This window comes from Hippoglossus stenolepis, chromosome 16, assembly GCF_022539355.2.
Source record: "Hippoglossus stenolepis isolate QCI-W04-F060 chromosome 16, HSTE1.2, whole genome shotgun sequence".
Classification (NCBI taxonomy): domain Eukaryota; kingdom Metazoa; phylum Chordata; class Actinopteri; order Pleuronectiformes; family Pleuronectidae; genus Hippoglossus; species Hippoglossus stenolepis.
In genome coordinates, this window is record NC_061498.1 from 19,729,486 (window position 1) to 19,743,391 (window position 13,906).

The window sequence follows — 13,906 nt, forward strand, 5'->3', positions numbered from 1 at the left end:
CAGTTTGATACATTTTTCCTCTTATTTGTCCTTTGATGTTTAGCAACATTTCTCGTTTTCTTCCGTGCAAAAATGCGTGTTAACATTAATGTCCGTCCCAGGGTTTTGAATTGTAATGTCTTAATGATAAATCCTAATTAAAAGCAACCGGGGGCAGGATTTAGACACAGCTTCGATACTGACTTTAGCTCTCTCGTTAGAATGAATGCTTGGTGTATGATAATATTTAGCCTGTATTTATATAAAAATAGCAGGTTGCAGCAGTTTTGTATGAGATAATGATGGTGTAAGGCAGCAGTGTATTTGTTTATTTTCTGTCTCTTTTAGGATCATAACCCCTAACCCAGACATATTTCAGTATTATTTATTATTTGATAATATTTGTGTGCATCCTCCATGAGTTAATTACCACAAAACTCTTCCAATTTTTCTCGGGATTATTTTCCAATCTCTCCATCCCGACTTCAATCTGCATTACCGGTGGGAAGCAGCGCCATTTCTCCACGTTAAACGTTCAAGGCTTTCCCACCATTTCTTTTTAACGCATGCAGAGAGAAAACATGGTAGACCTATTAGGGTGTGTAATATGATAACCAGAATCAATAATATCTGAGATCACTTCCAGCCAGCCTTCAGCCTTCCTTCTCCCCGCTCTTATTACTTTTATTCCGGGATTTCAGCGGGAATCATTTAAGGTCAGAAATACCTGACAGCGGTTTTCTCCTGTCGCAGCCGCTCGATAGACTACAAGAGGTCTGTGCTCTGTATCGGATTTTTTTTTTATACCAAGACCTTTTGATTGCATCTTTCTCTTTTCTCTCCCCCCCCCTCTCCCTCTATCTCCCCCCTTCTCTCCCCTGTACTGCAGTTCTTAGGAGCTTTCTGGAAGCCGTTCTTTTCCATCCAAACATTGGGAAGTAGGAGAAAGTCTTCCGGTGAGTTGGACTGTTTTTCCTCTCTTCCTCGTGATGCTTGAGTCTGTGCATATAGTGTCCTCCACCGACACGTCACTACACCCAAACTGTGCACAACTGAATTCTGTGCCTCTCTGCTGGACTATTCATTTAAGACTATTAGAGCTTGACGCCGATGAGCTGGTATTTATTTATCTGTCTATTTATCTCATTATTTATTCATGGTAAAAGTTTTTTTTTAAAAGTGTTTTTTATTCGTCCCCTTGGTAATGGTTTCAATCTGTAGCTAAACTAATCCACCCCATCACCATTGAATTAATTAATGAGAATGAAAATAATTAGTTAAGTACACAACAATGAATAAATAATAGATATTATTAGTTATTATTATTGTTCTTATTCTTATTCTTATTATAACTATTATTATGACTATTATTATGACTATTATTATTACTATTATAATTATTATTTAGGTAAGGCCATAAAATAGGAATTCCATAGTTTGTCAAGTCAATGCAGACAAAGTGTGGACTCAATGAAATATCGAAGGGATTTTTAAATGACACAATATTGTCTGAAAATACATGTGCAGGAAATATTGGTTTTGTTTTTAACTAATAGTTTATTTTAAAATAAGTTGTCTTTTTCTTTAAACATCGAATTTAAGTTTTGCATCTGAATACATGCGAAATATTCCTTCCTTGTGTGTGTGTGTGTGTGGGTGTGTGTGTGTAGTACATAGTGAAATGTAATGACACGTGCTAATGTAATATAATCCAGAGGTGTGAGGGCCGCGGGTTAGATTCGCAGCAGGAAACATGCGGGTCAGTTCATCACTTGATAGGACAGTTATTAAAACAGCACTTATACCTGCAGTAATGACACGAATGCTGTAACGCTACAAGTCATAACAGCAACGACACTGCAGCATTAAAACATGTGTAGTATTTTCTATCAGACCACATGTGCACTATACAAATATACTATTAAGAACAGGCTACTTCATTCATGTATAATATTTTATAATTGGCATCATGCAGCAGTCTGGTGTTTCCACTCGACAACAGTGAAGCTGTGTGGAAAATATCATTTCATATCTCGCAGACAGAGGAAATTCCTTAGTGTCATCCTCAGTGTCCTACATGTCTAAAGTCCCCGAGGGGGAAGAAGAAGAAAAACAGAAAGAGGATTTCCACGCTTCTGCAGGGCACAGAGTTTCAGTTGTGAAACCCAATATCCGTGACTCAATCCGAAACACGGAGGCGCCGGTGCGCGTCTGCCATCCAAGGAAAATAAAGAATAACTCCAGCCTTTACAAGCACCGGCGTGCTCTCACAAGTCAACACATACATGTAATCCCCACCGCCTCGTCCTCCCGCAGCTCTCCTCTTCACACACCCAGGCTCAATGGGAAGAAAGAGAGAAAGAAAGACGTGGACAAAAAAAAAAATAGCTGATTAGAGGTTTGGTTAATGAGTGCAGAGGGTTTTCAGCAGCAGTTAGCAGATCCCTCTGTCCGCACACAAAGAGGCCGGGAGGGAAAGTTGCAGCCGGACACATTTCAGGCTCCCACCTCCCCACCTACACCGAGCTCATCCTCTCATTCCAGCAGCCCACTGCGAATGCTATCTGTTTTAAAGTTGGGCTGTGTATACACACACCTACACACACACACACACACACACACACACACACACACACACACCGCTGGGTGCGAGAGAACTCATAAATCTTACGTAGCCATAAACGACAGGGGTAGCGTCCTGAATAATAAAAATACAGTGAAGTGGGAGAGAGAGCTACAGAGACTGTGTGTGTGCGCGCGTGTGTGTGTGTGTGCCTTCATATTTTCATTTCCATTTCGATCTCACCTCTGTGTCTCTTTTTCCTCTGGGGATTCTTGTCATTCTTGTTTTTTTTATTTTTAGCCTACTTCACCTTTTTCTCCGCATGTTGTTGCACTTCCTTGTCTTCCTCCCCTGTGTGTTTAAGTCAAATCACATGAAGAACATGGGCTCTTGTAATGTTTTCTTTCTGGAGACAGACCTGGAAGGGAGGGGGACTCATATAGCTTCTCATGTGACAGATATGCCTTTTAGTCCTTTCTTGATTTGTTACTGTTCTCTGTGCCTTTTAGGCCACTCTCCTCCTTTTTTGGTTTTTATGTACTTTCCCTGTGCATAAGCAGCAGCAGGGGGAGAGGAGGTGATGGCATGTTAACATTGCAGGCTTACATGTCCAGTTTCCACAGGGGAACATGGAAGGAGCTCCAGGAGGGGCTTTGAGAACAAAAAGAAAAGAAAAAGTCACATTTCCTGTAAATTCAGGAAGGAAAGGAAAGGAAAGCCTGTTGTGTCTCTGAAACGTTAGCAAATTATTCCCTAACGCTGCCACACACACCAGTTAATGATGAGCACATTTTAGTCTTAATAAGACCCCCCCCAAAAAACATAGGCTACTATATGAATATTTTTTCACATTGGGTTCATATGATGCCATATTTAATCTATGAATATGACTCTGAATAGCTGTAGCTATGCTCTGGCCTATACTCTTAAAGAACAAATGCATTTCCAGTGACTGTCTAAGATGGTGTCAAGAGTCCAAATCTAATTAAAAATAGTCATTAATAACATAATTAAAATATACAACATAGCATTGGCCACGGGGAACGAATTATGAAGTTATGAAAGTTATTTTATTTGACTCAAACCAGGTCTATTCATCTGTCCGTTACATTTTCATAGTAATGTTCTCATATTATGATCCATAACACTAATACAGCTTCTAAAGGGGTTTTACCATCGATTGATTTGACTGGATTATCATTGCTTCTCGTTAGTTGGAGACTCGTTTCCTTTTCATGCATATTTATTTATTAAGGTAGAGAACCAATCATTTTAATTTAACATTGCTAAACTAAGCAGCCTATTTACATAAACTATGATCTCCCAACCAAAGCAATCAAAAGCAGCTCGGCTTATCCCCAATTGTAAACTGTAAATATGGCCACACTGCCACAGGCATCTCTTTCCACCTTAAATAGAACCATGGCCTCCACATCACACTTGTATAAGGCCCTAATGTCAGACCTATAATTAGTAGAGAAAGGAGAGGGCAAAGATGCCAACCAAACGAGACGTGTTTTTTTTTCATAAGAACATATTCATAAGACAAAATAAAAGTTGCGATAATTTAACCCCCACTCCCTGAAAATGTTTTTGCATTGTATAAAAGTTATGTCAGAGTTCCCCTGGTGAAACTAGTCAGCTGTGGACTTGTTAGGCTGGCACAAGATGAAATATTAAATATTAAATATTAAGATATGAGTTCATGCGAACACATAAACTCTGTTTGTTCATAACTGAGGCAGTGACATTAACATAAGTGACGCTGAGCGTGACAGATACCCGGCTCGTGACCAACACCACCACAATAATATGTTATTACCACCACTTGTAGTAGTAGTAGTAATAGTAGTAGTAGTAGTAGTAGTAGTAGTAGTAGTAGTAGTAGTAACAGTACACTAGTAGTAGTATAGGTGGTTCCTGCTGCTGGAGTAAGCCCACCATTGCAGCCTGTCAGAGACCGACGCGAGGCGAGAACTCACAGCCAGAGACAGAGGGGGAGAGGCGGCCGGAGAGAAGCGGGAGACCGGGGAGGACGGAGGGAGAGAGAGAGAGAAGGAGAAGGGGGGAGAAAGACGGAAGAAAAACACTATACCTCCCCATCAAAGAAAAAATGCGATGGGGTGACATTTAATGGTGGACTCACTCCTCAGAGGCCATGAGAGAGTGGCTGGTGGAGACCGAGGCTTAAAACAGACAGAGATTTGAGGCCATTGTTGTGAGTCGGCCGCGGTGCAGGCAGGACTGCTGCTGCTGCTGCTGCTGCTGCTGCTGCTGCTGCTGGTGGTGGTGGTGGTGGTGCTGGGGCGGAGGTGGAGGGGGTGGGGGCGGAGGTGGGGGGGCTGCGAGCAGGCAGGCTCCCGGTGCGCCCCTTCAGCTGCTGTGTGCTACAGCTAGCCTGCCCGTAGCCTTCACCGAACCCGGCTGCTAATTCTGGCCGTGTACAGCGACCGAGCCTCCGCCCCCTCCTCCGCGTTCAAGTCCGTCCACCTCACTCCTCCGCCGGGCGCTCATGCACCGCGGCGTCCGCTTCGCCACCACCGCGCATGCAGCCCGGTCTGCCGCCGCCTCCTCCGCCGCCGCCGCTGGCTCCGGGAGGTGTTGTTGTGGTGGTGGTCGCGAGCAGTCGCGCTAGTCTCGAGGCAGCACCGGAGGAGCGGCGGGTTTGCGGAGAGGAGGAGAACAAGAAGGAGAAGCGAGGGGGAGAGGGGGAACGGCGGAGAAAGCCATTGGAGTCGTTGCTTATTTATTTATTTGTTATCGATTACCTCGTGGATGTGCGTGGGGACTAATCTGTGATGCTGCCGTGCTGCGGGGTCCGCGCCGGACTGGACCGGGACCACCGGTGCTAAGGAAGGTAAGGGGGAGCATCATCTCCACCACCACCCGGCGGCCGGACAGGCAGGCGGGCAGGAGGGCAGGCGGGCAGGAGGGCAGGCGGGCAGGCCAGCCGGTGATGCCCGGGCTCAAACAACAAACCCAGAGATTCAGCGCGTGTTTGTGTCGCTGTGCAGTTTGTGGAGTGGCTCAGTGATTTATGGCCCAATAGACTTCAATCCCGGTTCAAGAAGAGTTCACAATGCTTGAAGCCGCAGCTCCCCGCCGCAAGCAGCCCCCCTTCTGTCGGCCTTCCATCTCTGTCCTTTTCTTTTTTCCTCCTCTCATTTCTACTCCTTTTCTGTCCCTGCCTCCTCCTCACTTAGAGCTATTTATTTACAAAGCACTGGACGACCATTTTTTTTGTATCTCATGCTGATCCACTTCTCTCCCTCCTCTCCCCGCGGGCCTCACTTTGATTATTTTGCCCATATTTGACATTATTATTATTTTAATTTTTTTACCACAATATTAAGATATTGTAATTTCATCCCCACGCACATGCTTCACTGTTTGAGCCCTAACGGAGGCAACATGGACAAACAGCAACAATAGCAGCGATCAGGCCAATCCTTCATTGTTTCTGGGCACAGCTCAATATAATTACAAGCCCCCACTACAGCTCCCCTCCCTGTGTGTGTTAATGGGATAAGGAATACGTGGATTGTCCAAGTTAATGCATTCACTGTGTGTGTGTGTGTGTGTGTGTGTGTGTGTGTGTGTGTGTGTGTGTGTGTGTGTGTGTGTGTGTCTCCCTGCCTGCAATGCTCTTCATGGCAGGCGCCATTTGTAATTTTATATCCCAGGATAAAGCACAGACACTGGACACCAAGGCCGACCTCTCTCTCTCTCTCTCTCTCTCTCTCTCTCTCTCTCTCTCTCTCTCTCTCTCTCTCTCTCTCTCTCTCTCTCCCTCGCTCCGTTGTTTTTGTTTGGGTGGCTGCTCCTCTGTCAGTGTAAGTGGATTATTCAGGGAGGCGTCTAGTAAACTTGGTGATTGTATTAAGCTCTGGTCCTACAAGCTATAGTGGCAGAGACATTACGTGTCCTGTTTAATGGCGAAACAGCGATATGATTTAATAACATATTCCTCCTACACTCAGTGCCACGGCCTCTCTCTCCCCCCCTCTCTCTCCCTCTCTCTCTCCTTGGGACTATTCCTCAGAGTAAATAATTAGGATTCCAGCTTGTCTCCCAGAAAGATAAATGGCTGACATGTGTGACGTGCTGAGAGCTGGAGTCGGGCTGCTCTGTCTAATCTTTGAAAGGAAAAAGAAAAGGAATAATAGTAAAACATCAAGAAAGAGGATTATGAGTAATTGCATTATTCGAACGCTATTTAGCCCATTTTATAAACATTTAAATGGGACACTCGGGTTATTTTGCGTAGCCCATGTGTTGTTGTTTTTGTAGAAAACCTATCACACATTGTGTTTGCATTTATTTATTTATTAATTCATTCAGTGGTGATTTTCATATTTGCTCTTTTTGCCAGCTGCCATTGACGGATTTATTTATTTCTGATAAATATCACCCAGGCCCAGTGTGCTGCTGGTATTTTTTTTATTTTCTAACTAAAACACATTCATGAATCTCAAATAACAGCGAGGCTTAAAATATGCTACACAACATGATTTCAATTTAGTTTCTATATAATATGTATTTTTATTTTTATTTTAGGCCTGACGTCTAAATGATGTCACGTATTCAGCCAGTTGTTTTTATTTCAGTCTCTCCTCAGTGACAGTGTGTGATCGCTGGGATTTAACGACGCCATAAAGCAGTAACAGTAACATGTGTGTGGCCGCATGAACCCAGCGGACTGTTAATTGGTAACAGTTCAGGCCTAAAACACTTAAAAGTGTGCGGCTCCAGCACACAGGGGCTCCGGAGGCTCCGCGGCTCCCCCGCTCACCGTGTTATCTCCGCGGAGGAGAAATGAATGCCAGGTGCTCCCTCGCTTGACAAGCCGGCCACAGGCCCACCCCAGCGGTGAGCTCCAGATAGGGAGTCCACGGGGGCTCACACACTGATTTTTTTTTTTTTACTACCTCCTTTTTTCCCTTAAGGGGCCATGATAGAGCACTCTGACCGCCCGACCCTAATGGATCACTGACTCGTGAAGCTTCTTCCGAGCTTTCTTTCCTTCTTTATCTCGCACCAGCATCTTTTGTCCAAGCCCGAGTGTTTTCGTTTAATTGTTTATCTTTTCATGATTTTTTTTTTCAAGGCGCACCATTTTAATTAAACAGAATAGGAATGAAGAAAAAAAAAAATACTCAGCCAAACACATTAAATCTACTCAGACAAAAAAAAAAATCCATCTTTTAAAACAATAAATAACAGATTCAGTCCCATGATGACATTCACCGTCAATACGTTATTTATCAGTCAGCTTTAAACCTCTTGATAATGTGCAGTAATATTCATTAGTTTATTAGATTTGACTTGTTTATTAAAGTCCAGTGTGATGCGGGGACAGGCCGACATTCAGCAATGATCGCTGCCGCAGACAGACTCCTCTGGCTGGAGGATGAGTGAGGTAACAGCCGAGCAGACTGAATACAGTAGATCACATGTGGGAGGCAGAGGTTGACAGAAATAGGCTACCTACATCAGTCATAAGGAAAACGTAACACAGGCCGCATTTACTGCCGCGTAGTGCACAACAGCACGTCACGTCCAGATCGAATAACACCTGACACGATGGGGTAGTGCTTTATTGCAAAAAACAAATAATGAATAAACATGAAAACACTGCAGATAATAACTTTGAAAATAATTATGAAAGGGGATTTTATTTATAAAAGGAAAAGCATAATATTGCTCTCACACATTATTTAACTGATGAGATAATTAGTAAATTACATAATCGGAAATAAACAATGCTACAACTACTATCACTATCAACAGCAAGAGTAGATAGGCTACTGCCACTACTCATAATTATTATCATTATATATTATTATTATTATTAATAATAATAACTATAACACTAGCTCATAATAAGAATAATGAGCATAATAATAACAATAATAATAATAGTATGGGAAAGTGTGGCACAATGCACTGTTAAGTTTAGGATAGAAAACATTACAACCCATTAATGTTTTCAATCCTAATCTTGTGCCTTGTTAAAAAAAGGAGTTGTTTTGTTTATTAGTCCCTATACTAAAAAAAAACTGCCCCTTTTTTACTATCTACTTACTTAACTGCTTTTACCATAAACAATGACAATAATGGTTAATGAAGGTAACATTTCTATTTTCTATAACTATTAATACGAGAGTGGGACCACAGTTTGCCCTCCTCGTGCCCCCACCACCAGAGCATCTGCAGGCTGTGCACTGGGCTCAGAGGGGAGGGGGAGGGTAAGGAGGGGGGTGAGGGTGAGGAAAGAAAAGCAGTGGTTTCTATTCATGTCATGGCGCCTTTCATTGAAGGAAGATGGATTTATCGCTCTCATTTCTTTATTCTGCCTCTCCTAACCTTTCAGGTCAGATTGCAGGGGACCGTTGGAGAGACACCGTCACGTGACCCCCGGTACCAAATGGTCTTCCGGCAGTGGTTTTCAACAAGGACCGGAGCACCAGCAGACGCCGCCACTTCTCTCAGAAATGCAGAAGACCACGTACTACGACAACTCCTCGACGCTCTTCGGTGGCTACTCGTCCTACCAGGTGCAGGGGGCGGCAGCGGCGGCAGCAGCAGCCGCCAACGGCTTTGGGGGCTATGATGCCCCGGTCCCAGTGTCCCACCACCAGCCGGCCTTCCAGTCGGCGACCCATCTGGATGTGGATTCGTACCAGCGCTCTGCCTGCTCTTTACAGTCGCTGGGCAGTAACAGTGGCCACCAGCAGCAGCAGCAGCTAGCCAAGACCAAGGAGCTGAATGGCAGCTGCATGAGGCCCAGCCTGCCACCTGAGCACCACCCTGGCTCCCAAGTGTCCCCTCCACTACCCCCCAACCCCAACAACGGTAATACAGGGGCTCAGCAGCCGGGGGGCAGCAATGGGGCCTCCTCAGCCTCCAAATCAGCCCCCAATAAGTCCTCTAATTCCTCCTCCTCAACATCCTCCTCCTCCTCTTCACTGCCCCCGAACCCAACCATGGCCAAGCACATCTTTCCCTGGATGAAAGAAAGCCGCCAGGCGACCAAGCAGAAAAACGGTTCACCCAGCAACAACTCTGGCAACGGTGTGTTAGATTACACTTATCTCTGTCTTTCTGTCTGTCTTTGCTTTGATACCCCCCCACACACACATACACAGACTATACCACAGCAACAACATGGCTTAGCACAACAATTACTCCCTCTAAACCAGTCTGCTCTCTCTCTCTCTCTCTCATGGCTCCTTCTCTCAGCTCTTTCTGTCCTCAATCTATTTCTTTCCTCCTTCATTTTCCTTCCTCATTAGCGTCGTTGTACCTATTATCCCGCCTTCTCCTTCCCTCCGCCACATCCCTCTTTCCTCACCTCTCTTATCAACATCCTCTTTCAAGGCCCAAATCCCAAGAGGATTGAAAAAAGGTTTCTCAGACTATTATGGCAAAATAGGTTTCCACAGGCTCTGGATTGGGTTGGGAAATGAACACAGGCAAATAGTCTAGCTGGTTATTATGTGTCTGTGGCTAATGGGTTGTTTCCTCTGGTCTAATTTTACCAATTGCTTTTTAAAAATAACTAATGTTAGTAATGGGCATGATTCACTTAAGCATTTATACATCTCCCCAAGAAACCATGTTTACGTAGAAGCTGAAAAGCATGAGCCAAAAAGTACACATTTGAGTCATTTCACTCTTTTGAGTTACTTAAGTTACTTACGTTGTAGGGTGACTTTAAAATTCATTGCTATGCATTGCTAGTAGTAAAATAGGTCAAAGGGCAGATGCATGGCAATCTGACAAAAACTTCTGAAAACACAGTAAATAAGTGAAAGGCAGGAAGAAAATGTATATTGTAAATGACAAACAGAAAACATAAATAATTTGCAGGCAAAGCATTTCATGAGTTAGATGAATCAAACTTGTCCCCTGGAAATTACAGTCATATGCAACTAATTTGCAACAGCAATTCCATTGAAAAGGAAATTCATTTGTGATTTCTTTAAACCCTATTTGTGAATTCACAAAACAGTTTCATACCAAACAAATCATTTAAATGATAAAAGGCAACATTTAATTTTCCACCATAGCTTATCTTGAATGTCAGGTGATATCAGTACCACCTGTGTTGACATTTGTATATCATGGTATGGTTCTGTTTAGACCCTCACAACTTGGTTAGAGTTAGACAAAGATCATGGTGTTGTTTCACGCTGGCTTCAGACACAGCTCTAGATTTGACCAAAACCACCAGTGTTTCCCTTAACTTAGCCCTTTGATGCCTAAAGTGTGGATGTGAATCTCTTGCCAGGGCTCTGCCTTGTTTTCACCTCCTGGTGAGTCTGCGGCCATTAATAAATGACGCTCTTTATTCATTCAAAAAGAAAAAAACCTAGTGTTCATTTAGAAAAAAAACATTGCTTCCAGTACTCCAGCCAGCGGTTACACTGTCACCACAATGTAACTGAGAACACAATTGAGTAGTAGTACAAGATGTTGATGAATACAACTAGTATGTCTTTGTTAAGTGCAGAGATGGAGTCAGGAGGTTGTTAGCTTAGCACAAAGACGCAGAACAAGCAGGAGGAAACAGCTAGCCAGCACGCTATCTGAAGTAAAAAAAAAAAAAACCTAACAGCACATTTAAAGTTTTACGAAAAAGCAATGAATGACCTTGTTGTTTAAACTTTACACATGCACAAATGTACAAACAACTATTTGTGGCTTGTGGTTAGATTTTAAAACTACTCCCTGGTCAACAGCAGCCAAGTGAAGTTACTTCCTCAGGCCTCGCTGTACCAAAAGCCTGTGTTCACAGACCATATCTGGCAAGATTAGAAATAGTTTCAAGTAGGGACAACACGAAGAGCCAATGATAATGAGAATAGCGCCGCGCTGAAACCAATCATGTTGCTGGAATGTAGTTACAGCCATGTCAGGTTAGTTTGATGCACACAGTGTAGGAGTAGCAGCCGGCAGCAGCACACCTGCTAATGTTTGGGCTACTGCAGCCGTGCACACCAGTACGTCAGGAGTGGGAGCGGGATAAAGGAGAAAATAATGACGGAAAAAGTTAACGAAAACTCAAGCGACAGCCTTATAGAAGAAGTCACACCAACGGACACAGCCCAAGGTTTAAAATACGAGGACATTGTTGAAAAGAAGGGTCGGAGGAATTTGGTTGTGTGGAAATATTGTGGCTATTTAAAGTCGGACAAGATGCAGAGTAGTAGTAGTTGCAAATTGTGTCGAAAGCATGTTAATTTGATCAATTAATCTTAATTAATTTGATTTATATCTTGATTTTGATCAATATTGACTGGTATGAAAAAAATATTGTGATAAGATTTTTTCCATATCGCCCAGCCCTGTTGTTTAAAGGCATAAAAAGAAAAAAAGTTTTATGTTTAATAACTGAAACAAGATAATCACATGATGAGTTCAGCGAGGAAAAAGATTGCTTTAAAGCTTATACATCGACAAAACTTCAGTAAATGGTACTAAACTCGATAGAGACACTCCCATGTCCTTCTGTCTATAAGCTGGTTGTGTCAGCAGTGACAAGTGAGCAGTTGATTACAGTAGCAGGACTGTCAGTCATAGGACAGTCTGGCTAACCAGCTGCCACGAGCCTGCAGCCAATAGCCTGTACGCCCTCCTTCATTCATTTACATACAACTCTCTCCACCCTCTGGTTATTATATGCCTTCCATCGCTCTTCTTCCTCCCCTCTGTGGCCTCCTCCTCTCCTTTTCGCGCCTCCTCAGAAAGCCCCTGCAAGAAATGAGGATATTAACAGGATGAATTTAAATGTCATGTACAATAGAGCAGATTTTTAAAGAGAGGCGAGTATGACAAGCAGTCGTTTGAAATGATAGATTCGAATCAAATCTGCATGTGTAATAAAAGATGGCGAGGCAGACAGATGTAATGTTGTTTGAATTGATAGTTATCAGTGAGAAGAAAATGAGTGAATAAGAGTCTTCAAAAGTCTTTCAGTTGACTGGACGGAGTGAGAAGAGATTAGACTGTTTATTGATGAGGATTTCAGACAGCCATTAAGAGATGGATGACACGATGGTGACCTCTCTCATCTTTCTCTCTCTGTCCATAGAAATAAACACTGGAGTCAACTGTTAATACTGCTGAGGGACGGATAGAATTATAGACAGATAGGATCTCTGTGCTTATTTTGAGCTGCTCTGCATCAGCTATTAATAGTGTAAACACATGGCAAGCATGCACTGGCCTCCTGCGGATAGCTCTTTCATTATTATTACACTGTTACGATGCCTGTAAACACTGAGTTTAGAGAAATGTATTAAGAAAAGAAAACAAAGTGGAGAGAGCAACTTCAACTGCGAAGATTCTTTTCACTTTTTGTGCAAAAGAAGAACTATCGCAGGGCATCCACAAGGTCTTAAAGTGTATGTACTAGGTCTGAAATACGTTTAGGATCATTCATATCTGACGTACTTGACATAGGTGGAGTTTATGTTTGTGTTTAAACCGTATTAGAGAGGTGTTGATTCACTTGTATGATCATTTTGAAGGCCGTTGTTAGCATTGTGTTGACAGGTGCTTTGTGCACTTACTCCAGTTAAACGTGTCCTGTAATTCAGTGAATTCAGGTAACTGATCATTCAGAGCCCTATCCACTTCAATACATTGTGTAAAGCATAATGTGATGTCTTCAGCAGCTGAAATTGAGATCGAAAGGTCAGTTTACTTATTACAAAATAATACGCTTTCTGTCAATATTAATGTATATTTTTCTTATTTCCAAAACAAACATATATTTATCTCATGCTAGGAGTGAATTACAATCAGCCAGTAGGTCCCACTGGTGTCCAAAACCCAAAGCTCATGAAACCCACAAGCAGCAGTGGAATCAAATCAAGTCAAATCTATTTTATAAAATAACAAGATGTGCAACAGGAGCTTTTTCACACCATCATCCTCATCAGTGTATATTTGCAGACAAACTGCTGAGTGCAGGTCAGCTCCACGTCTTGCTCGTGGTCTTTGGGTTGCAGCTGCTGTTGCTGTTTCGGGGGGTTTGTTTTTCCAGGCGAGATGCAATTTAGCCGCCCTCGGCCAGCGCCAGGGCCGTGGTCTCTTAATAACTGACACTGTTATGAAGTGTTGACAACTAATATCAAGGGATAATTCAGCCGGCCTGTCCAGACCCCCCTCAGCTTTATTAAGAACCTGAATGCTTTCAATTTTCTCCAGCATGCAGGCAGACTGTTTGATTCTCTCTGCTTTTCTAGCTCTCTCAATTTGATATTTCATCATCATTTTACCTGCTTTTCACTCTATCCCTTTTTTGAAAAATATCTCCTATACATTCACCCTGTAAATATAATTTTTTTTTGGATG

The 13,906-nt window shown here is 42.9% G+C and overlaps 1 protein-coding gene across 2 annotated transcripts in view; it reads left to right on the forward strand.

Moving 5' to 3' along the window:
* Nucleotides 1-13,906, forward strand: part of hoxb3a (homeobox B3a) — a 39,285-nt gene that overhangs the window by 21,696 nt on the left and 3,683 nt on the right. Inside the window, exons 2-3 of one of the 2 annotated variants that reach the window (XM_035180004.2) lie at nt 869-935; nt 8,916-9,616. In XM_035180004.2, the coding sequence (XP_035035895.1) occupies nt 9,037-9,616 (580 nt within the window). In that variant the 5' untranslated portion in view covers nt 869-935; nt 8,916-9,036. Of the gene's footprint in view, nt 1-868; nt 936-4,893; nt 5,400-8,915; nt 9,617-13,906 lie in introns of those variants that run through there. The other variant, XM_035180003.2, reaches the window with a different exon arrangement.